The 21,144-nt window shown below is 41.6% G+C and overlaps 1 protein-coding gene across 3 annotated transcripts in view; it reads left to right on the top strand.

The window, feature by feature from the left end:
- Positions 1-3,287: 3,287 nt before the first annotated feature.
- Positions 3,288-21,144, top strand: part of MAP2K7 (mitogen-activated protein kinase kinase 7) — a 35,169-nt gene continuing 17,312 nt past the window's right edge. For 2 of the 3 annotated variants that reach the window (XR_014004797.1, XM_081181659.1), the window contains exons 1-2: positions 3,289-3,470; positions 10,753-10,800. Coding sequence is in view for 2 of the 3 variants with exons in the window: in XM_081181659.1 (XP_081037785.1) it covers positions 3,347-3,470; positions 10,753-10,800 (172 nt within the window). In the remaining variant the exon portion in view is untranslated. Of the gene's footprint in view, positions 3,471-10,752; positions 10,801-21,144 lie in introns of all 3 variants that reach the window. The other variant, XM_081181660.1, reaches the window with a different exon arrangement.

The raw sequence follows: 21,144 nt of genomic DNA, 5'->3' as shown, positions 1-21,144 counted from the left end.
TGAGATATTAACAGAGAAGCAGATTTGAGCTGGCATGATTTCCCTGAGCTATGCTGAAAGTAAACACACGAGCACATACAAATTAATGTATAAAACTGTAACATTTTCTCCAAATGATCTTTTCAATGTTTGTTTGTAAACAAAGAATTGCAGGACTCTACAGTTTCAGTTTAAGAGTGTAAGGAGTTGTAGGTAGTGAAGTGATCCACTTTCTGAAACCAAAGGAGAATATTAGTCATAGGATGGCACAATGGGCCATCAGTGTGCCTGGCTGTTAACCAGAAGGTTGGGACGGCTGTGGGCAGGATTCCTGCATTGCGGGAGGTTGGACTAGATGACCCTTGGGGTCCCTTCCAACCGTATAATTCTATGATTCTGTTTCCAAGCCGTTCATATGTTAATGAAACAAGTGTGGGTTCAACAAGCCCTTCTGCCAAAACAAAGAAGATATGTCCTCCTGCATCTTCCTTTCCTGTCTTACAGGAATGACACTTTAAGGATATATGAAAAATGTGTCAATGAGACACTGACATAAAAGGTGTTTCTTACAGCAAGAATGAAAAATCACCATAATCTGGAGAGGCCTTGTAGCCCTGCAGTCAGAAACAATGATTTACAGTACAATCCTATACATGCCTATCCAGAAGTTCTATTGTGGTTAATGGGGCTTCCTAAAGTAAGTGGATATAGGATTGCAGTCTTCTTAACTGGTAAGCAGATTGACAAAGGGCTAGTCCACACTTTCACTTATGTCATGCATAGAAAGCATGGGTCCAAGCAGTTTCCTGCAGATTTCTGCATGACCCACATTTTCAAGGCATGGGTCCAAGCAGTTTCCCCCTTGCCCCACTCCTTTCCAATTGAAAATCTGCTCTTTAGCAGCAGGATGAGAGGAAGTGTGGATAAGCTGGGAGAGCGAGCTCACAAAGTAACCTTAGTAGTCTCTAGTTAAATGAGACAGCTCTGTGGTGTCCCCAGTTCCAAAAACAATTCATGACAATGTCCCTTATTTTAAACACAAACAAGGAAGAATGCCAAAAACAGAAAGGAGCAACATAGTGGAACTCAGAAAACAAAAAGTACTGTACTCCCATAGAAATGAAATGGGCTGTTATGGTTTGCATTTTGCTGGAAGAAACCTATATTATTATCAGAATGATCTGGCTGAAGGCAAAACATACTTAACTGTAGCTAAAGTCACACAGGTGATGTTATCTGAATTAGAGCTGACAGACCATGGCAGGAAAGTCAAAGGAAAACCAGTACGTAAAACTAATTAACGCATCTCTCCCCCCCTCCCCCCCCGCGCTAGCATTGCACCTTCCACAGAAAAATTATAGGAGTCTGTAAGGATTCAACATTTCCTTCTGATACAATCTGTATATGTATTTTTATGTAGGTAAGAATCAAGTAGGTAAGGTGTGGGGAACCCATGGTCCTTCTCCACACATTTCTAGACTACATGTCCTATCATCCTTGATCCTTAGTAATGTCAGCTGATGGTGATGGGAGTTGGAATCCATCATCTGGAGGGTCCGAGGGTCCCCACCCCTGAAGTAGAAGGCATATATTTAAAATTAAAGATGTGTGTGTCTTAGGATGGAGGCGTGTGCACACGTATATACACATGCAGTTTTCTTCTTAAACCCTAACTTGATCACCATCTAAGAGAATGTAATAAATGCTTGCTTTGCTCTGTACTTTGGTAGCTGTTATCTCATAACATGCTTTCCCATGTACTTCTTCATGCAGCGCATAGTTAAACTATGAAACAGGAGCAGGGACGCGGACTTATAAAAAATATTGGGGGGGCCCCCCGGGAAAGCTCATGAATAATAAATAAGCTCATGAATATGCAAATAAAGTGGGTGGAGCTTTTGCTCGGGAGGGAGGGCAGGAGGCATGCAGCCCGACCCTGTGCATTTTGGGCTGGGGGAGGGGCGCCGGAGATTATTGGGGGGGCGGAGCCCCCCCAAACGAATTTTTGAGGGGGCTCGGGCCCCCTCAAGCCCCATGGAGTCGGCGCCTATGAACAGGAGGCAGTGATGGACAAAATGTTGGACAGCTTTTGAAGAGGATTAGACAGATTCATGGAGGATGCTGTCAGTGGCTACCAGCTGTGATGGCTACTAGCTCTGCCTCCACTGTTGGAGACAAAATGCTTCTGAATACCAGCTGCTGGAAGCCACAGGCAGGGAGAGTGTCCTTGTCCTCCTTGTGAGTTTCCAACAGGCGTCTGGGTGGCCGCTGTGAGAACAGGATGTTGGATTAGATGGGCCAGAAGGCTCTTCTTATGTTCGCACCACACCCTTAAAAGTCCACAGTTCACATTTTAGATGGGAAACAGATCCGCAGCAACTCTAAGGAATATACTGTACGGGTAAGTCCAGCTCTTTCGACTCCCAGACCTGTACTCTGTTACACTGGATGTCCCAGCAAACATTCTATCATGGGTACTCCACAATACCAAGAAATAGACAACCTTATAAAAAACCTAGCAAACTGTGATTCCCAGCGACCTTTCATGAGGTTGTAGCTGGTTCCATTGGTTGCCTATCTGCGCTTCCTAGTTTCCTATTTGATTCAACAGGTCGGACCTAGCAGAAGCCAGTGCGACAGCTCCCACTAGTGCAATTCCCTGCAGTGCAGTGCATCCTGCTCCGGAGTGTGGGGAGAACCCCCAGAACAGTGCAGGCAGGGGGTTGGGGAGACGCGAGAAATGGCGGCATATAAATGCAACAAGTACACAAATTCTAAAGAAGCACAAAGGAAACCTAAGCGCAGGCAGGAAAAAATGCTCTTCCGTATTTGGAGCAGTTCAGCTCCGGCTGGTCTTCAAGTGTGAGAGGTACGTGCCATAGAATCACAGAACTGTAGAGTTGGACTCAGAGGGTCATCTACTCCAACCCCTGCAGTAATATTTTGCTCCCCGCGGAACTTGCACCCAGGACCCTGAGTTTAAGAGCCTCAGGTTCTATTGACTGAGCAGCACCTTCTAACACCCCTCCGACCCCGTCATGACTCCCGGACATGCTCCCTAGTCCCCATCAAAGCTGAGTGGAGATGCACGAATAGGGAACGTCCGAAATATCATTGACGGCCGGGCGGTGCGGATACTGAGCTCGGGCAGCGCTTTGGTGCCCTCGCGCATGCGCGAGCAAGGAAAAGCCGCGAGGCAAAACAAGCACAGCGGGCAAAAGTGGAGCCGTGTCTTTGCGGTGGGCGGAGGAGGAGGATGATAATATGGTGGCCTGGTTGGTCCTTTCGGCGCGTGCGCACTGCGGTGTTTGTGTATTCTGGCTGCGCGGTGGCGGCAGCGTCGGCGGCTCCGGGGGAGGGGGGGAAGATGGCGGCGTCCTCGCTGGAGCAGAAACTGTCCCGCTTGGAGGCCAAGCTGAAGCAGGAGAACAGGGAGGCCCGGAGGCGCATCGACCTCAACTTGGACATCAGTCCGGCCCGGACTCGGCCTAGTAAGGGAGGCTTTGAGGGGGGAAACGGGGGCGGCGGCGGCGGCAGGGGAGGCTCCGCGGCAGGCCCCCCCCCCCTGCTTGGGCGACTGACACGGGCCCGCCTGGGCAGGAGCCCCGGGGCCGGAGGGATGCGGGGCGGGGATGGGAAGAGCCGAGCTGCCCCGGAGAGGGGCCGGTAGGGAAAGGTCCTACCGGAGAAGCGAAGGGGTCGGGAAACCCGGGGCGGGGAAACAAGGGGGCTCTTGTTTACCACGGAGCCTGGGGGAGGCGGAGGCCCAAGGCACACCGGGGCAGGGAGAAAGAAGACCGAGGGGAAAGGTAAAGAATCCAGTGGGGAAGGGACTTGGAAGAAGGCGTGGGCGTGGGGGGCGGGGAAGAGTTTGAGAAGGAAGAAACATGTAGGGAACAGAGTTGGGACCTAGTGCCTGGGCTATGATCTGCGTGTGGGTTTTTATAGGAGGACTCGGGGTAGAAGGAGAAGAAATGAGTGTAGCAGTAGGGGGCACCGACAGGAGGTCATTGGGAACCTTAGGTTAATCGATCTTCCTGGGGGTGGGAAACCACCTGTGTCTTGAGCTTATGATGTGATGGCGTTAGTGGACCGTGGTTCTTTAAGATTTTCTTTAAAACTGAGGACAGTACTTAGAGCTCAGAGTTGCTTTACTGGGGCCAAGAGGAGTTCCCATGCACTGTATTCTGATTAGAAAAATTGATATACGATGAGTTATGCTGTAACTGTTATACTGAAGGATGTAAAAGTGGATTTAGGATCCCCCAATTGCCACATTATAACTATGTTTTTAAAGTTAGGGAAGTCTAAGCAACTGCTCACACCCTGCAGTGGAGAGGGAGGAGGGGTGGGTTAGGAATACCATGAAATAGCGATATGCTGTGCTCAGAAATGTCCCCAAGTGTATGCTTCTCTAGATCAGGTTCCTGTCATTTGCTGGACTAGTATCTTTTTGTAAACGAAGAAGTTCACAAGAGCTCTTTATTTAAGTTCTAACTTAAATACAGGAAAGTTCCATATTGTGTATATAGCAGTGCTTCCAAAACTAATATGGTTTCCCCACCCCATATTGGATTAAAATTGAATGCATCTTTCACCCTTTACTCAGATGTGTGTCAGAAATCCTTCTTGTGTCATAGTCTAGTTAATAGTGCATCTTGGTTTACTGTTTCTGTTTAGTTATCTTCATTGGTGTTTCTAGGAAGACCAAGCACTTGCCAATTGTACTATGGACTATGGCAAGGACTTACCTGTAGCCTCCATATGCTGAGGGTGTATAGACAGGTGTATATAGACAGGTGTAGGCATCCAATATGGTGAATTAATTTTTTCAAGACACACTTCAGCCTCTCTCATGACACATTAGATGCTCCAGCATGCAGTTTGGGAATCACTGATGGCAAGATGTGAATATATTCACTTGAGAAGAGAGCTGAGGGAGGAACTTACTTATTTGGCATATTTATAGGCCTCCCTTTAATAAAGTTGTCAGGGTTGTTCACAGCCAGAAAAGCTCAATCAGTAGAGTATGGGTCAAAACCTACAAACTTGAGCTACTGGTTTTGAACAGACTAAAATTTTCATGATCAACCAACAGCCCAAGTTTTTATGCTTACTATACCTGTTTGACCCATATTTTGAGATACAGAGCTGAAATTTAACATGGAGTTCATAATTTTTTGTACCACTGAAGGATTTCCCCCTGTAATTGTATTGTATTGCTACTAGTTTACTTTGCACACAGGACAAAATATTAGAAAGTGTGTTGATAACATGAATAAGTTTGTCATAAGCAACATAGAATGTATATTACAATGATAGTGACATTGAAAAATTTTTGAATATTTTAAAGTCTGATTTCTAATCGTTTGGCAGTAGATTATTCTAGCTGTATAGTCTGTCTCTGTGAATAAGGCACTTACCTGTGTGGCCAAGGTGAAATTGCCAGGGCAAGAGTGAAATGAACAACAAATCTAAATCATTTTTTTTTCTGACAAGCCAATGGCTTAATATGTTGATCAGAGTACCTCTGATAGTCATTCTATGGTTGGAGCAAATCTCCAATTATAACAACTGAGACTTAAGCATGCACAGCTCAAAGTTTTGGTGCAGACACAGGGCTCTTACCTGTGCAGGTAGGTACACTCTACCCCATTCAGTATAGTGCCTGGGATGTCTGTGTCCCTACATTTGCCTCTACTGCATGCATTTGCCTGCTGCTGGAGCAGAAGTAGCTATGTCACTGAGAAAGGGAGAAGATTTCCCTTTAAAGTCAGTTAGAGGAGGAAAAATGTGAAGCTCATCTGTTCCTCACTGCTTTTAAAGTTGAATTACCTCTGGAGCATGGGAGCTATTTCAACACTGTCTGGACCTCCAGTGCCGTGATAATGTGCACAAACAAACATCATGTGAGTGGATGCTTATTTATTAATTTTGATGGTTTATGTCCCACCTTTCAATCAAACAATTTTCAAGGCAACTTACAAGCAGGAGGTAACAATACAACCCCCACCCCCAATTCACACATACAATCTAGCAGCTGCTGGATGGGACCAGAGCTTGCTTTTCATCAGCTCTCTAGTCTCAGGGCAACTGGCAATTGAAGTTGAGTGTTCTTTCTAGAAGCAAGGGGGAGGGAGGAAGCAAATTCCGGCAGCTGCTCATTCTCTGGCTGATGAATGGGGCCAGACTGGTCTCCCTTTTGCCTTACTTCCTGTGAGGCAGGGGGTGCAGGTTCCCAGTGGCCCTGCTGTCCTGGCCAGAGACAGAATGGGATTCTCTTCTGTTTTCTGGTCCTTGTATTACATGATCTCTGCTGAGATTGAAATTGGAATGTGGTTGTTTCTTATCCTGGTGGTGTGGGAAGTAATTATATTATCCCATGCACTCACGTGGTTCTTGTATCTACATAGTACTGGGGTTTTCTGAATCCAGGATATAGACGAGCAGTTCCAATAGTGTAATGCTAATATTTGAATTGTTCTTTAATATCCAATAAAGAACAAAGAGCAGATTCAGTTTTGTGCCACTTTTCAAATCAGCTCACCTGGTGTAAGATGTCGGGGGCGGGGGATGGGAAGGGATGCTTTAGCTCCAACAACTAGTTGTGGGTTTAATGTGAGTGTAAAGCTTTCTGGTTCCACTTTCCATTGTGGTTTTGTGGCTTGGATGTAGCTTCTTTCAATCCTGAGTCTAGAAGCTGGAAGTGGGAGATTACACTGTGTATGTTAGTAGGTTATGTGTGTGTAATTAGTTAGGGGAGGTTTCTGATAACCCTTCCATGTATTCAGAGACTATGTGAGGAGGATTGTGGGGCTGCATGAGCTAATCCTGGCTCTATTGCAGCATCTAGCAGCCCTGTACCCCACACTTTATTATGTGAAAAGAGGCTTGCTATGCATATAATAATAATAATAATAATAATAATAATAATAATAATAATAATAATAGTTATTTATTTGCTACCCATCTGACTGGGTTACCCAACACTGTGGGAGGCTTCCAACAAAATAGGGAACCATGGTAAAACATGAGTCGTGTGCATCAAGGTTCTCCACATAAGTTGGAATCTTGATGCACAGATATTGGTATATTTGTAGAGCCCCTTCTCCTGTGTGCTGATTGCAGGTGAGTGGGCCTTCCTGCTGTGTAAGTGGCAAGAGGCAATTCCTGCTCATGTGGTTCTGCAAACCCCTTAACTTTGAACACATGGGGAAAGTCATTGAACTAACCCCCCATCCAATTGAATAGCCATTTCTGATCTAGGCTTTCTAAATATTTATTCAATGTACTTCTGTTTAGGTCACATTCTGTCTTTCTGAAATCTTGTATGCTTCCTTTTCACACATTTGTGTGAGGGAGATAGTGTTCATGAATGCCTAATAATGTACCCCATTAACCTTAAGAATGTTTACAAAATATTTCACAAGAGTGACAGAGTCATGGTCCTTCCCTAATTAAGAAGCATTTCTTCAGTAAGAATAGATGCGACCTTCTTATATGGTATAGTGGAACTAGAACCAAGGTCTGTATCCTTTCTACTTTGTCGGATGATCCACAGCTATCTAACAGAGAAAGTCTAATTTACCAGATCGTAGAGGTAGAGGAGGTTTTGTATTTATTTAAAAAGGACAAGACATACACTTGGTTTCTCTAGTGGAATGAGACAAGGGTAGTGTAGGTGAGAGATTAAAAGGAGAAACAAAAGTTTATGCTTTATGGAGAGTCCAGATGCACCTCCAGGATTTTTGTTTTACACACTAGCCTCAAACTTAAGTGTAATGTGAGTCTTTCAGTTTGCTTTATGCAGAATAAAAAGTTTTTATTGAAGGTGACTTTTATGAATTTCAACTCTTTCTATTTTGTTCTGGGTAGTCCACAAAGGCAACAAAAAGCTATTATGTACTTGATGTTTTTTGCCGCACTCTCAAGCTTCTGATATAAAATTCCTGAATTCTACACTGCACTTTGATTCACATTTCAGGCTATCACATCTCATTTTGCATGTAGGTATCCTTTTAGAGAATGAAATTTGAGAATGACTTATGTGGCCATGTCTTCATAATTGCAGGCTTTTTGTAAGAATATGTTAATAGTAGTTTCTTGTAGAATATGTGTGACTTCTGGTTTGTGCTGTTGGGTGCTTATATGCCAGATGTAAATGAACATGATGAAAATGGAGTGTTCGAAAGTTGCCTTGCTGAAATTCTCTCTTTTAAAGCAGATCAGGTTAATCCATTTTAACTTAATAATGACAATTTAAGGCACCTTTAAAAATTATTAGCATGAGGCAAGTATAATTTTGACAAGTTGCTACATTAGTATAGACTTCTCATACTTATAATTCTTGTAACAATGCTCTTGTGTAAAAACACTTTTCAGTGATAATGTGATCATAGCAACTCTATAAAGTTGTATGTACCACTTTTAAGAAAGGGGCTGTAGTTTAGAGAGATTTGCTTCCCAGTGTCTCTTAGTGAACCCATGACTAAAATGAGGGGGAAAGTAAAATGATGACTGAGACATGGCTTCTTGATTTATTTTATTAAGATGGTGAGGATCAGTTCTTGTTTATTCAGGCTCTTACTTGCAAAAACGGAGTGGAAATTGGGATTTCTTATACATTTACAATTAATATTCACAATAAATGGTGGCTTGAACTGGTTTTGAAGAGATAAAAGTCCAAGAGAATATATTTGGAAGTACAACTAGGTTTTTAATGTGAATGATGCCATCATTGGTAGGTTATAAAATTGATTTCATTGTGACATAAGTCCTACCAAGTAATCCTTATGGCACAGTTTTTCAACCATTTGGGGTCCATGGCTCCCTTGACCAACTACATTCTTTGTGTGATACCCCTGTGGGGCTCAGGAGCCCAGTTATGTCACCCCTTGCCTGCCGAGCTGGCAGCTCCCTTGTGGAGGGCTCCCTCAGCCTCCTCTCTTCTCCCCATGGGAGTCCTCTGGGCATCGGCAGCTGCTGCCCCTGGTCTCTGAGCTGCCTCCCCTGCCCCAAAGAGAGCTGCCGCCTCTCACTGCCCCACAGGGGCCTGGGAAGCACGCCCTGGTCAGCTCCAGACACACCATTCACCTGGAAGCTTGTAGCCAAGGCTGCCGCAACAAACAACTGTGCAGACCTTTTGGAGGCAGAGATGTGAGAAAGCATCAGATGAAGGGAGGGAAAGAGGGACAGAGGCCAGTATTGCCCATGGCACTCCTGAACATCATTCAAGGCACCCCAGGGTGCCATGGCACACTGATTGAAAACCACTGCCTTATGCCTCAGTCTGCAAGAAGCAATACCAGAGAGCTTTTCATTGTATATATATGATTTGATGTTATGAGCAGGTGTGCTTTGTTTGCTGTTCATATTGCTTATAACATTATTTAGATCAGTAAGCCAGTTAATTAACCTCCATGTGTTATCATGAAGCAAAGCAAGGAGTTCATATCCTATTTCAGATCTTGTTTCCTTTCAGGGCATGTAGTGGTGGTCCAACAGAATGAAAGAAGAAATAAGGTGATGGTTCAGAGATGGTTTTCTTTTGATAAGCTAGAGTATGGGTGGGGAACCTAAGGCCCTACAGAGGTTGTTGAAATACAGTTCCCATCATCCCTGACAATTGGCAGTGCTGTCTGGGTCTCATGGGAGTTGGAAGTCTGTTAACTTCTGGAGGACCCCAGGTCCTTCATCCCTGAGGTAGAGGCTGTTAGAGAAGATACTGTTTTTATCAGTTGTTTTTTAATCTCATTAGCTTTCAAAAGCAGGAGCAATCATTTCTTCTTCTTGGGGATCAACTAAAAACTTTATGATTTTTTTTTACCTTTTATTTTTTCTTAGAGAATGGGCATATTTTATAACAAAAAAGAAATTACTTATGTGCATCAGTTGGGGTGGAAATCTTTTAGAAAGCAATTTTCAAGGGGAAATGAAGAGAAGTTATTAGCATCTGAGCACTTGGGTAAAAACTAGAACGCTTTGATACCTTAAAGTAGAAAATATTTTATAAGTTGCAGGGGCATAAGGTTTTGAATAAGGTGAGATGTTGCTTATGAGAGGTCTGTTTAACATAAATAGAATCAAGGAGCATAATTTATGTTATCGTCTTTAGATTATCCTAGTCACCTCTTATGGTTCAAAATGCTGTTAGTAAACGTCATTTTGAGAGTATAGCAAGATCATGGCCTTTAAAGCAAGTCTTTATTACTGTCATCAGACCTTGGAACATCACAGATAAAAGGTTTCCTAGGCATCTAGGAATATGAGATATTTGAACGGCATTGGTGCCGAAAAGAAGTGGAGTTTGATGCACATAATATAGTCAGCCAGGTGCAATCTTGGAACATAGACATTTGATGCTGGCTTTGAAAAACTGGAGCTTTGCCCCGGGTACTTTAAGTACATTTCATGTATATCTATGATTGTGAAGCACTGGGCTAGATTGTTGATGAAGCCATAGTGAATGGGTTTTCTTTCTGGAAGGAAGGAAGGCCATTGACCAGAACACTGCTGTGCAAGGGAATTGTTGACTAACAGAACAAGAACCATAGCCTTTTTTCATCTTACAAGCGCTAGGGATGTGAAACCTGTGGAATTGATTCGTTACTGTTTGATGCATCACATTTTCACTTTGTCTGTCCCCTTTGTTGGTTTCTTGCCACCTCCACTCTTTATCCTGAAATTGATTTGAATATGAGTTATTTTCATTTTGATGATTTGATTGTTTCTGTTGTGATTTATCGTGTTTTTTTCTTCCTTTTCCCAATCCAGTTATTGTGATCACTCTAAGCCCTGCTCCCGCTCCATCCCAACGTGCAGGTACCAGAACTTTTTATCATCGCAGCTTGGATTTCTTGCATCATTTATTTAATGCTTCCTTCAACTGCATAGAATTGCCACTTGTCTGCTTCTCTTCCAAGTGTGTGTCTGACCCTGCTTCCTTCCCCACTTTCGTATTCTCCTTTACTATTGATCTAGCCTTACTTGCCAAGACTGGCTAGGCAAAGCGTATGTAAGGCCATGCATGAAAACATGTTTTGATTGTCCACAGCTGCAGTAGTTGCTTAGCACCTTCCTTTCCTGATGATGTCAAAGCACTTTCTGAAGACAGGTAACCATTAAATTTTCACACTGGTATTTTCCGCCTTCTATCTTCCACCTTCCACTTTAACGTGCCAGAGTCTTCAAGTGGCAAATGGCAGAAATTCATATTGCCATACATTTCCTTAGATTTTCCTGAGTGGAAAGGCAATGTTGAAATGTCAACCTGCATACAGCAAAATTAAGTAGGATCTGCTTTTTGTGATGTGCAGTTGCCTCTGAGGTAGAACCCAGTAGCAGACTGTCAGTGCTGTTGCACACTAGTTTGCTTTAGGGCAGAAAGTCAAGACTGTCCTTTTAGTCAAGGGCAGCTGCTGTAGGGATTTTAAGATGGGAACAGAGTAGCCTTCCTTAGAGTTGAGCAGGGCTCAGATTTCTATGAAGCTCCTAGTAGTGTCTGCTGCATCCCACAACGGTGCCAGACTGTGTTTCTGATATAATCTCAGGAGGGCATATATTTATATGTATTTGTTACCTTTGTATGCCTCTTTCCCCCAAAAGAATTTTGATTACTATTAACAGGTTTTCCATGCAGATTCCTGTCTACGTATCATTTGGTCCCAAATATGCTAAGCTTCAGAGATGGACCTAAATGATCTATTTCAGACAATTCTCTGGACCAGTGTTATTCACTGGGGCTTTTATTGTACATGGAGTGCAGTAAATATATAATTGCTACCTAAATAAGCTGTAATTGGATAAAATAAGGTCAGGTGAGAGATAGCTTTATTTTATTGTTTAAGAACATCCATTAAACAGTTAATAAAATTCAGTGAAGCACAGATCTAATGCCATACCCAACATGATATGGGGTGGGAGTCTACAGCAGAAATAAAGCTAATTCCTCATTTTTTAGTATTTTTTGCTCTATAACACGCACCCGACCATAACACGCACGTAGTTTTTAGAGGAGGAAAATCCGTAGGCATGCCACCCATAGGCATTTCCTCCATAACACGCACAGACATTTCCCCTTACTTTCTAGGAGGAAAAAAGTGAGTGTTATGGTGCAAAAAATACGGTATTTGCTGCTGTTGCATGGTGCTGGAATCTTCCCTGCCTCTTACAGAGAGCTGTCCTTGATCTTCTGGATGTTAAAATTATGCTCTGGAAGTTAAAAGGATGCTGTACTATTAATATTGCTGTAGTGATGTCTCTTATTAAGATTAATGAATTAATTAGGTTCTGGGCATATTGGTGCTTATAGAATCATAGGATCAAAAACTGTAGAGTTGGAAAGGACCCTGAGGGTTATCTGGTCCAACCCCTTGCAATGCAGGAATCTCAACCAAAGCATCCATGGCAAATTGGACGAGTCCATGGTAGTACATGAAGAGGGTTGCACTGTAAATGTTAAAGTCACAGTCTTGGCATAGCCTATCATGCCAAGTGTTTTCTTTAGTTTATGCAAATGGGTTTCTTCACCTTCTACCCTGAGCTACTTTAGCTGTGCATTGTGAAATAGCTACTGCATTGTTTTTCTACCCTAGAGGCAGCAGTCTTTGAGTATAGAAAGTACAGAGACCAGTCTGCCATTTTATCTAGTGGGTGCTTGCCTTACAGTGCTTTGAAGCCTTTCAGGATGGGAATGTGTTTCATTAGATTACCTTCCAATGCTTTCCAGTCTTGCCTACCACTAGCTCTTACCTGTGCTTTTGTGCTATGCCACTTGTTCTTTGCAGCTGCCATCCAGCAGAATTTCTTACCCTTCCATTTTCAAGTAGTTATTATTCTAACACTTTATTCTGAAAGCAGCAAATTGATAGTTTGTATGATTATTAGGTTTAAGCATGTGTTACTCTTGACTTGCCAGTTCATGGTAGCCATCTGAAGTGCACATGGTACAGGCAACTCATTGTTGACCAAGGTTAACTATGCAACCAGAGCAGCTTGCGAGCAAGGTGGGTTAGTTTTACTTGAGTCTGCACACCTGATCAGGTACTGCCACAAAATCCCATCTCAGCTCCAACTTTTTGGCTTCATTTTTTTCAATTATTTATTGGAAAACTTAATTTTAGTTAATTTCTCTTATATTTGAGTGAATGGAAAGATTCCAGCTTTAACTTTGAATTGTTTTTTTCTATTGTGGCTGTATAGAAAGTTTAAAATATGACCACTGTGTCTTTTATTGCCTAGAAGTCTAATGGCAAAGAACAATCCCACAAACATTATTTTGTAAGCTGTCTATTGAATTGGCAGAAGGAGAAACTTAGGTGACACTTGCAAATATATAGGATTGGCAACTACCTGTATAAAATACATTAGCTGTGTCTCAAAAAACAGGTTGCTACCTGAAATTCTACATGTGAGAGACCACTAGGACTTTAAAAGTAGACATGCCTAGGATTTTTCTGTAAATAGTTCACTTCCATGTCTTCTTTCTGGGTAAATGTAGTCAAAGAGGAACATGGCAGCTTGCTGCTTGAATTCCAAAGGAAATCATGGATCATATTGCTGGATAGTGAGTGAGACATTTTGCAATTTAAATGGTGCAGTGCCACTTTTCCTCTCTGGTATACTTCTCCAATGATGGATGGACTGTTTGTTTTTAAATGGATATTCAGAATCTTTATTCTTTTCATTAAGGTAGAAGTGAAAACGCATATAAGCTATATGCATTTTGGGTTGCAGGCAACAATATAGGCTTGAGTTATTTCACTAAGTACTGCTGTACAACCACTTTCTAAGCCAGGGTTGCGGGATCTTGTTGGATTCTAATGAGCCCCAACCAGCATGGCCAGTGGTGAGGGATGATGGGTGTTGTGGTCCAGGAACATCTGGAGAGCCACAAGTTCTGCATCCTCTTCTGTGGGACAGCATGCTGCATTTAATAATAATAATAATAATAATAATAATAATAATAATAATAATAATAATAATAATAATATTTATACCCCACCCATCTGGCTGAGTTTCCCCAGCCATTTCATTTGGTGTTAAAAATGACCAGGTTTTGGAGGATGGAGAGATTAGGAAGATAGAATGCAGCTGCTAGAATTAAAATAAAACCATTTTTGTGCTTCATTGTGGAAGGAAAGTTTCCAGAGCACAAAGACGCAGGCCCACATTTTTCAGCTTGCAGTTTCTGCAACCTGAAACTGCTCTTATCCCTCTACAGATGATTCTGTGTCATGCTCTAGTTAGCTTTTTCATTCAAATGCTGTCTTGGCCTTTGCCTGCTTAGCTTGTCTTCCCAATCACAAGAGGCCTGAGTTATGAAAGGCCTATAGATTGTTGTCTTGGGGGGGGAAAGATAGAGAAGCACTTGCAGTCCAGCAGCGGAACGGCAGGTTGGAGGTAGACATTATTAAAATGGCCCTTCTAGGCAATACTGTTTTTAAAGTCTCCTTGTGTGAAAAGAACCTTTTTCCTCCCATTGTTATGGAAGTCCTGCCTACTGTCCGCATCACAACCATTGGAGAATAAACAATTTCAAATATCCCCAAATGAAAAAAAAAATCCATACAAATTGATGACAAATTATGCCACTTGATTTTATTTGCATACATTATTTCACAGGGATGAACTGTAGATTGTATTTTTAAAAGAAAATTAAGCAGAGAATTCAAGATTGCTTGCTTATATAGAGACCAGCTTGGCCTTATATAGCAAAAAATCACTCCTTCGCAGAAATGTAACAGACCAATGATGCTTCAGTGTATTTGTGACTCTGGAATGCTACCACGTGAAGGCTGTTTCAGTCACTAGAAGTAAAAAAAAACCCTTGAGATAACATGCTTTCTTCCTTTTGTCACTTCCATTGCCAGGCCTATTTTTCTTTGTAAAAGTTTTTTTTTTAATAAAAAAAATACACATTCAAATATAAAGCTAAAAGGAAGTGTTAAGTCTAGTCTTCATTCTCATTCCCTGTGTGGGTGGTTGGCGTTCCTTGAACCTCACTCATAATCATATCTGTAATTTGCTTGGCACAGGATTAACTCAGTATATGCCAGGAAGAAACAGGATCAAGTGATGGAATTTTATCCATTTACTTAGAACCATTGAAATTGGTCACCTTAAGTTGGTCAAGTCCATTAATTTCAGTGATATGACTAACATTGGATATAAATCACTGTCTCTCAAGTACCTTCCATAAAAAGGCAGCCTATCTCCATGGCCCATGAAGAATGTACAGTGGTGCCTCGCAAGACAAAATTAATCCGTTCCACGAGTCTCTTCGTCTTGCGGTTTTTTCGTCTTGCGAAGCATGGCTCTTAGCGGCTCTTAGCGGCTTAGCGGCTATTAACGGCTTAGCGGCTTTAAGAAAAAGGAAACAAACTCGCAAGAACTCGCAAGACGTTTCGTCTTGCGAAGCAAGCCCATAGGGAAATTCGTCTTGCAGAATGACTCAAAAAACGGAAAACTCTTTCGTCTTGCGCGTTTTTCGTCTTGCGAGGTACCACTGTATGTTCAGAAGAATGCCAGTTTGTCTGGATAGCTGAAATACATTTGTATGTGCCTTCATTTCATCATCTCTTGAGAGAAGGTGATCTTAGAAGTGACTACATGGTTTGCGAGCCTTGAACTTCCAGGGTAATGATAATATTTGGTGTAACTTCAGATTTTGAACAAGTGCTAAACCTATGAATATTGACTGGGTTTTTAAAATTAAAGGCATGGGGACTGACACAGAGCACAATTAAATATAACCAAATATTTTTGGAAATATGAAGGATTGACAGTTATCTTTCTAATACTTCTGAAGGTCAGATATATTTTCCCCACCTAACCCAGCAGGATTGTGGCTTTAGAAATTTGACTTCCATTAGTTTCGATTTTTCATGGAAATCTCTTTGCTAAAATGCAGGACTTTTTATTTATTATTGCATAGATAGACATATTGCACTGAGAACATATCAGTAATACTGACTTTGTAACTCATTCTCTAGAAGCATCAGGGACTTAATTTCCTGGTTTATGACGATTTAATTTTAACCCTTTATCCCATGTGTGGTTATTTCATGCATTCTTAATCAGAATATTAAATCACATTAAATCCACCGCTTCCTGGTTTAAAGTAACTAGTGGCTTACAAGCAGAGACAATATGGAACTATTTGAACTGGCTTTAGGGGAATGCCTTAAAGCTGCAATGTGGGAAGTTTAAACAAAATAAACCATTATTATGCCATGAAACTCCAGGTGCCTTTCCTGAGCAGTGAGGTATATAAGCTCTATCAGCAGTCTCAGTTTAGAGGTGATTTGCAAGAAAAATAATTTCCATGACTTAAAATAATAAGTTGGGAATTTGTTCTTAACACAAGAGATCTTTTTTTCCAAATACATCTGGTGCAAGTTTCTATCACATTTAATATGATCGGTACATTGAGCCTGGTTTCAACTCTGGTTAAACTGCTGGTTTAAAGAAAAGCCTTGTATGGGCATGCCAGCAGCTGGAACTAGGTTGTCCTTTTAGCTTGGCTATCACCATTACAGTAATTCAAGCTGATTTATGAAGCTTGCAAAATGTGTAAGTCTGCTCTGCCTGCACTTCTGCCTCCCTGTTCCTAGCCATTGTCGTTCAAAGTAGAGTTCATGTTGAATTCCGTCAGTGCTGGCCTGAAATGGCCATGTAGGGTTATGCCCCATAGCTGGCAAACCACATCATCTGAAGTATCTGGTGAATAATCCAATGTCAGCAGCCTAACTAGTGTTTCTCCTTTCCTCTGCTTCCATTCTGTGTGCAGTACCTGCTTATGCCCATCAACTGAACCTTCCTGCTTTGCTCTGCTTCTGTTTTGGCTTTCTTCCATGTCCTGTTCTTCCCACTACAACCGTCTTCTTCCCCTTTAATGTAACCTTTTCCAGTATTGTACTGGATTGATTGACCATTTCTGCAGCATGATTTTCTCCTTTGCTGTGGTTCTCCTTTTGGCAGACAGGCTGACAGGTTTGCATGATCAAGCTGTAGTGTAGCATGCAGGCTTCTTCGATTGAGAGCTTGAGCGGGGAGCGTGTTATAAGAATGGATTTCTCCTTTACAGGCTATTACTATATTTGGATGCAAGGGGGAGGTGTGCAGTGCAGTAGGGTGTGATGGGGAGAATAGCAGCTAGATTTGCCATACAGTATTTTCACAAGCATTAAAGTTTCTGGGTTTCTGAATTGGTATATTGATATCTAGGATTAAGAGAGTATACCCTTTATCCTGTTCGGTGCAGCATGATTGATAATCCTCTACTTTCTTCATGCCCATCAGCTTCCAGGCAGAATTCTCTGCTGCTCTCCAGAGGGTCCCCATCCAATGGGACCATGCTAGTCTGGACAGTTCAGTTGAAACTTTGGTTCATATGCTCACCTTTCAAACTGCACATCAAAGAAAGCACGTGCTTAACCCAAGAAGATCAAGCCCTTTTCTGTTTGCAGAAGCATCCTGACTGTCCTTGTGTTGGAGGGTACCGTAGCTCCATTAAAGATGGCGAAACCAGAGAGAAGCCGGTGTCCTTTCATGATATCTGCCTCTCTTTCTCCTTACTTCAACAAATGTGATTCTGCTACTGGTTCTGAAAACTCTTTCTTATGTTATAAAGAAGGGTATAAGAAGAAGTTCAAGACTTCATTAATGTGGAACCTGCAGATCTCAGAGATAAACAAATCCCAAGTTACAGTTGAATTGGGGGGAAAGTGAAAGCTGCCACTTCTGTCTGTCTTACAACATATGAATAAGCCCCGAGATTAATATAAGCCACTCCTCTTGCATCAATCAGGAGAGGCATATCACATAGTTCAGACCCACTACCAGGGGCCAAGCAAGCACAGTTGCATTGTGCTAGATATGGCACATATGATTTGGATATAAGCCAGCCTGGTACAAAAACTCATATCTACCTAGATAATTGTTTGTGTATCAAGGCAGCTGAAATGCAGTTTTTTGGCAAACCATATTCCCAAATAGAATTACTCACTGCCAAACTGGTTTAGTCCCATGAGACTGACTGTATAAGAAACATTATGTTCCTAAGGAGGCAGGAGAAAACAGCAATGAGTTCTGTAGAGCAGGGGTACCCAACATGTTGCCCTCCATATGTTGCTGGACTTGAATTCCCATCTTACCTGACCATTAGCCAAGCCAGCTGGGCTGATGGGAGTTTGAGTCCAACAGCATTTGGAGAGCACTGTGTTTGCTTCCGCTGCTGCAGAGGCTTCTGGAACACATTTTTAAATGGCAAAACTGCTACTTCTTTGCCAATAAACTTTGCAGTGTTTGTCCATCACAATACTCTTATTAAGGTATTATTTTCACTTTATAAGTTTCACTTCCTCCAGGGTTAAATTATACTGCTTCATTGGTCACTGGTTTGCTTTTGTTAATAGAGATTCTTAAGCAACTTTAATCTACTGCTTGCAGTTTGCTATAGGCACAATCCTATCTGTGCTTGACAAATCAAAGTGTCCCCAATAGTAGGAAGCCCCAAACCACTTCTATAAGAGCATGCAATAGAGAGCCATTGGAGAGGTAAGACTGAATGTTTTATAAGAGAGATTTTTTAAAAAAAAAACAAGTGAAGCCAGAAGAAAACTTTTGAGATTGTAGCTCAGTTCACTTGTAAATGTCTGCTCAGTGTGGGACTTGGTGAAATGATGATTTTCTGTCCAGAAAAATCTATGAAAATTATCATTTGCTTATAACTGCAGTCATTTTTGTTGTAGACATAATCCTGACTCACCCTCTTGGTATTTTGGCCCCTGGATCCCTTGCTCTTTCAGAACCCTAAGGTACTCATAAAAAAATGTTGTAGTAAAAGAAACAGATACAAAATGTAACTCTAAATCAAAAAATTGTCCCTGATTCTTTAACTTATAAACAGAATATTGCCCGAAACTATCTACAGAAATGGTGTACATATTAAGATGGCAGTCAAAAGTGTTTGACGGATTTGAACTGCGGAGGCTTAAAATACTATAGTGATATGGACCTATGTCCAACCCAGAGTCCATTTATTTGAGAAGGTCTGTTCTGAGCATGACTAATGTTGAATATCAGCATATGTTCCAAGAAAAATTTGAAATGACATGGATCCTACCAGATGGGTTTTTGATGAGCTTAAGACCAATCTCTGTTCATTTTTGTAGTGTTGATTTTCAAAATGGATGGGCTGTCCCCTCAATCCAGAATTCTGTTAACTTCACTAATTGCTGTAGTGCTTTGCTTTTGAAGTCACTTGCAAAGTCATATACCCTTTCTTTAACCTATGTACTCTGGTGTGGGAAGAAAAGCCAAATTATAAAAAGAATGAAAAAGCCAGTTAAAGGAACAAATGTATGGCTCATAATGAGTTTTTATTCTTTACATTGTTTCTGAGCAAACTTCCATAGTTCTCCCAAGACATCACAAAGATACATTATGGTGATCAAAAAGATTTTTTGAATTTCTCTGTGTGGCTCCTTTAAATCTAAAACCTATGCCATTGAAAACTTTATGAAATTTTTTTGCCAAACCTAAGCTATACAACATAGCTGTTCCATGAGCAAGACTGCAGTGTTTCTGAAAACTATGGGAGACCAGGAAGGAATATCACATTAAATCATGGTTTCTTAATGTAATTCAATAGTGTTTGAGACTTCATCAGAGTTGAATCTCCCATTTTTGCAGCAATAACATTTCCACCTCTTTTAAATAGTTTTCATCCCCTAAAATAAGCAAATAGGTTAATGCTTTTCATACCTGCCAGGTGGAGACAACCTGGAGAGCAGATGTTTGTATGATGACACTTATATTTCTACCATTGATCTGCCAGACTTGATCTGCTATTTGTGAAAACTAGGCCTCAGCTAGTTAGCTGCTTATAAGATTAGTGACTTAGCTAGTCAGGACCCACCCATATACCCCAGTCCTTTGATGGAAATTGAAGCACCTTTAGATTCTTCTGCTCCTTAGCCCACAGAACCAATCCTACCAACACATCCTCCAAACTTCTCAGTAGAAATTTGTTTACACTGTTGCAACAGAAAACCTTAATAAAACCCATACTATTTCCTCTATGTTGTATTTATAGCATACATCGTAATTAATGCTTTAATCTTTGCCTTTCTGGTAATTGAGTAAGTTTAGAGAAATTCAAGGTAGCGCTGAGGAGATTGCTCTATCGGTGCAAGCAGTTCTGCTTGTTTGATGGAACAACCTCTACACTCCCCTTGTTTGATGGAACAACCTCTACACTCCCCTTGTGTCACCCAGCCACTGGGTGGGCATTGGGGGGAAAACTGTTGTGTGGTGGAAGCATTTGCATGGACTTGCTAGTGAGACCATTTAGCTGTGCTTTTTGTCAACCTGGACTGCAGAAATTTTCATCCATTTCCTCTATTTTCTTTCTTTGCTTTCAGGTTATACTAGAAGCTCCTTTTCAGGGAATTTAAAAATCCTGCACTGGCCATTTTAGAATTCTCTTGTCCTTAGCAATAAAAATGATTATGCCTTTAAATATATTTATACACATTTCAGAAATAGTCAGCTCTCCTTAATTCATTTTCTAGCTGAGGAAGCTTCCTTTTTGGAGTTGAATTCAAAGGACCTGTACTCCATTGGTTTACTCCTATCCTCTGCCCCAAAGGATTATGTACAAGCATTTTGTGGTCACTTGCAAGAGAAGCAAGCATCACCTTTAGTAGTTTTCATGAACTGGTACTAATTGAGATGAACTGCGATTTTAAAATCCCTTACTCTTCTGTTGGGGGTCTGTCTCACGTCCTCCATGATGTTGTCATCCTATAAATCTTTGTAGCGTGGACCGCACTGCACATTAAAATGAAACATATCAAGAATAAGCTGATCTGGGTGTTAAGACATCCCTTGTTACAATCTCACTTCATGACCTCTTTTGACTAGCCTCAGTATCCCTTTCTCCACCTGTTATACTGATCTACCTTACACAACAGTTGTCAGGATTATGGATGCAATATAAAGGGAGCTCTTTTAGCAGAAGGTGTACATTTTGCTACCGTAATAGAGCTTCATTGTTTATATTTTAAAAAGTACAGTCATACCTCGGGTTAAATATGCTTCAGGTTGAGCATTTTCAGGTTACGCTCTGCGGCAACCTGGAAGTAACGGAACGCGTTACTT

Source organism: Podarcis bocagei, assembly GCF_964188305.1.
Source record: "Podarcis bocagei genome assembly, chromosome: 2".
Classification (NCBI taxonomy): Eukaryota; Metazoa; Chordata; class Lepidosauria; order Squamata; family Lacertidae; genus Podarcis; species Podarcis bocagei.
Note: the sequence above shows the minus strand (reverse complement) of the source record. Positions and strands in the feature narration are given on the sequence as shown.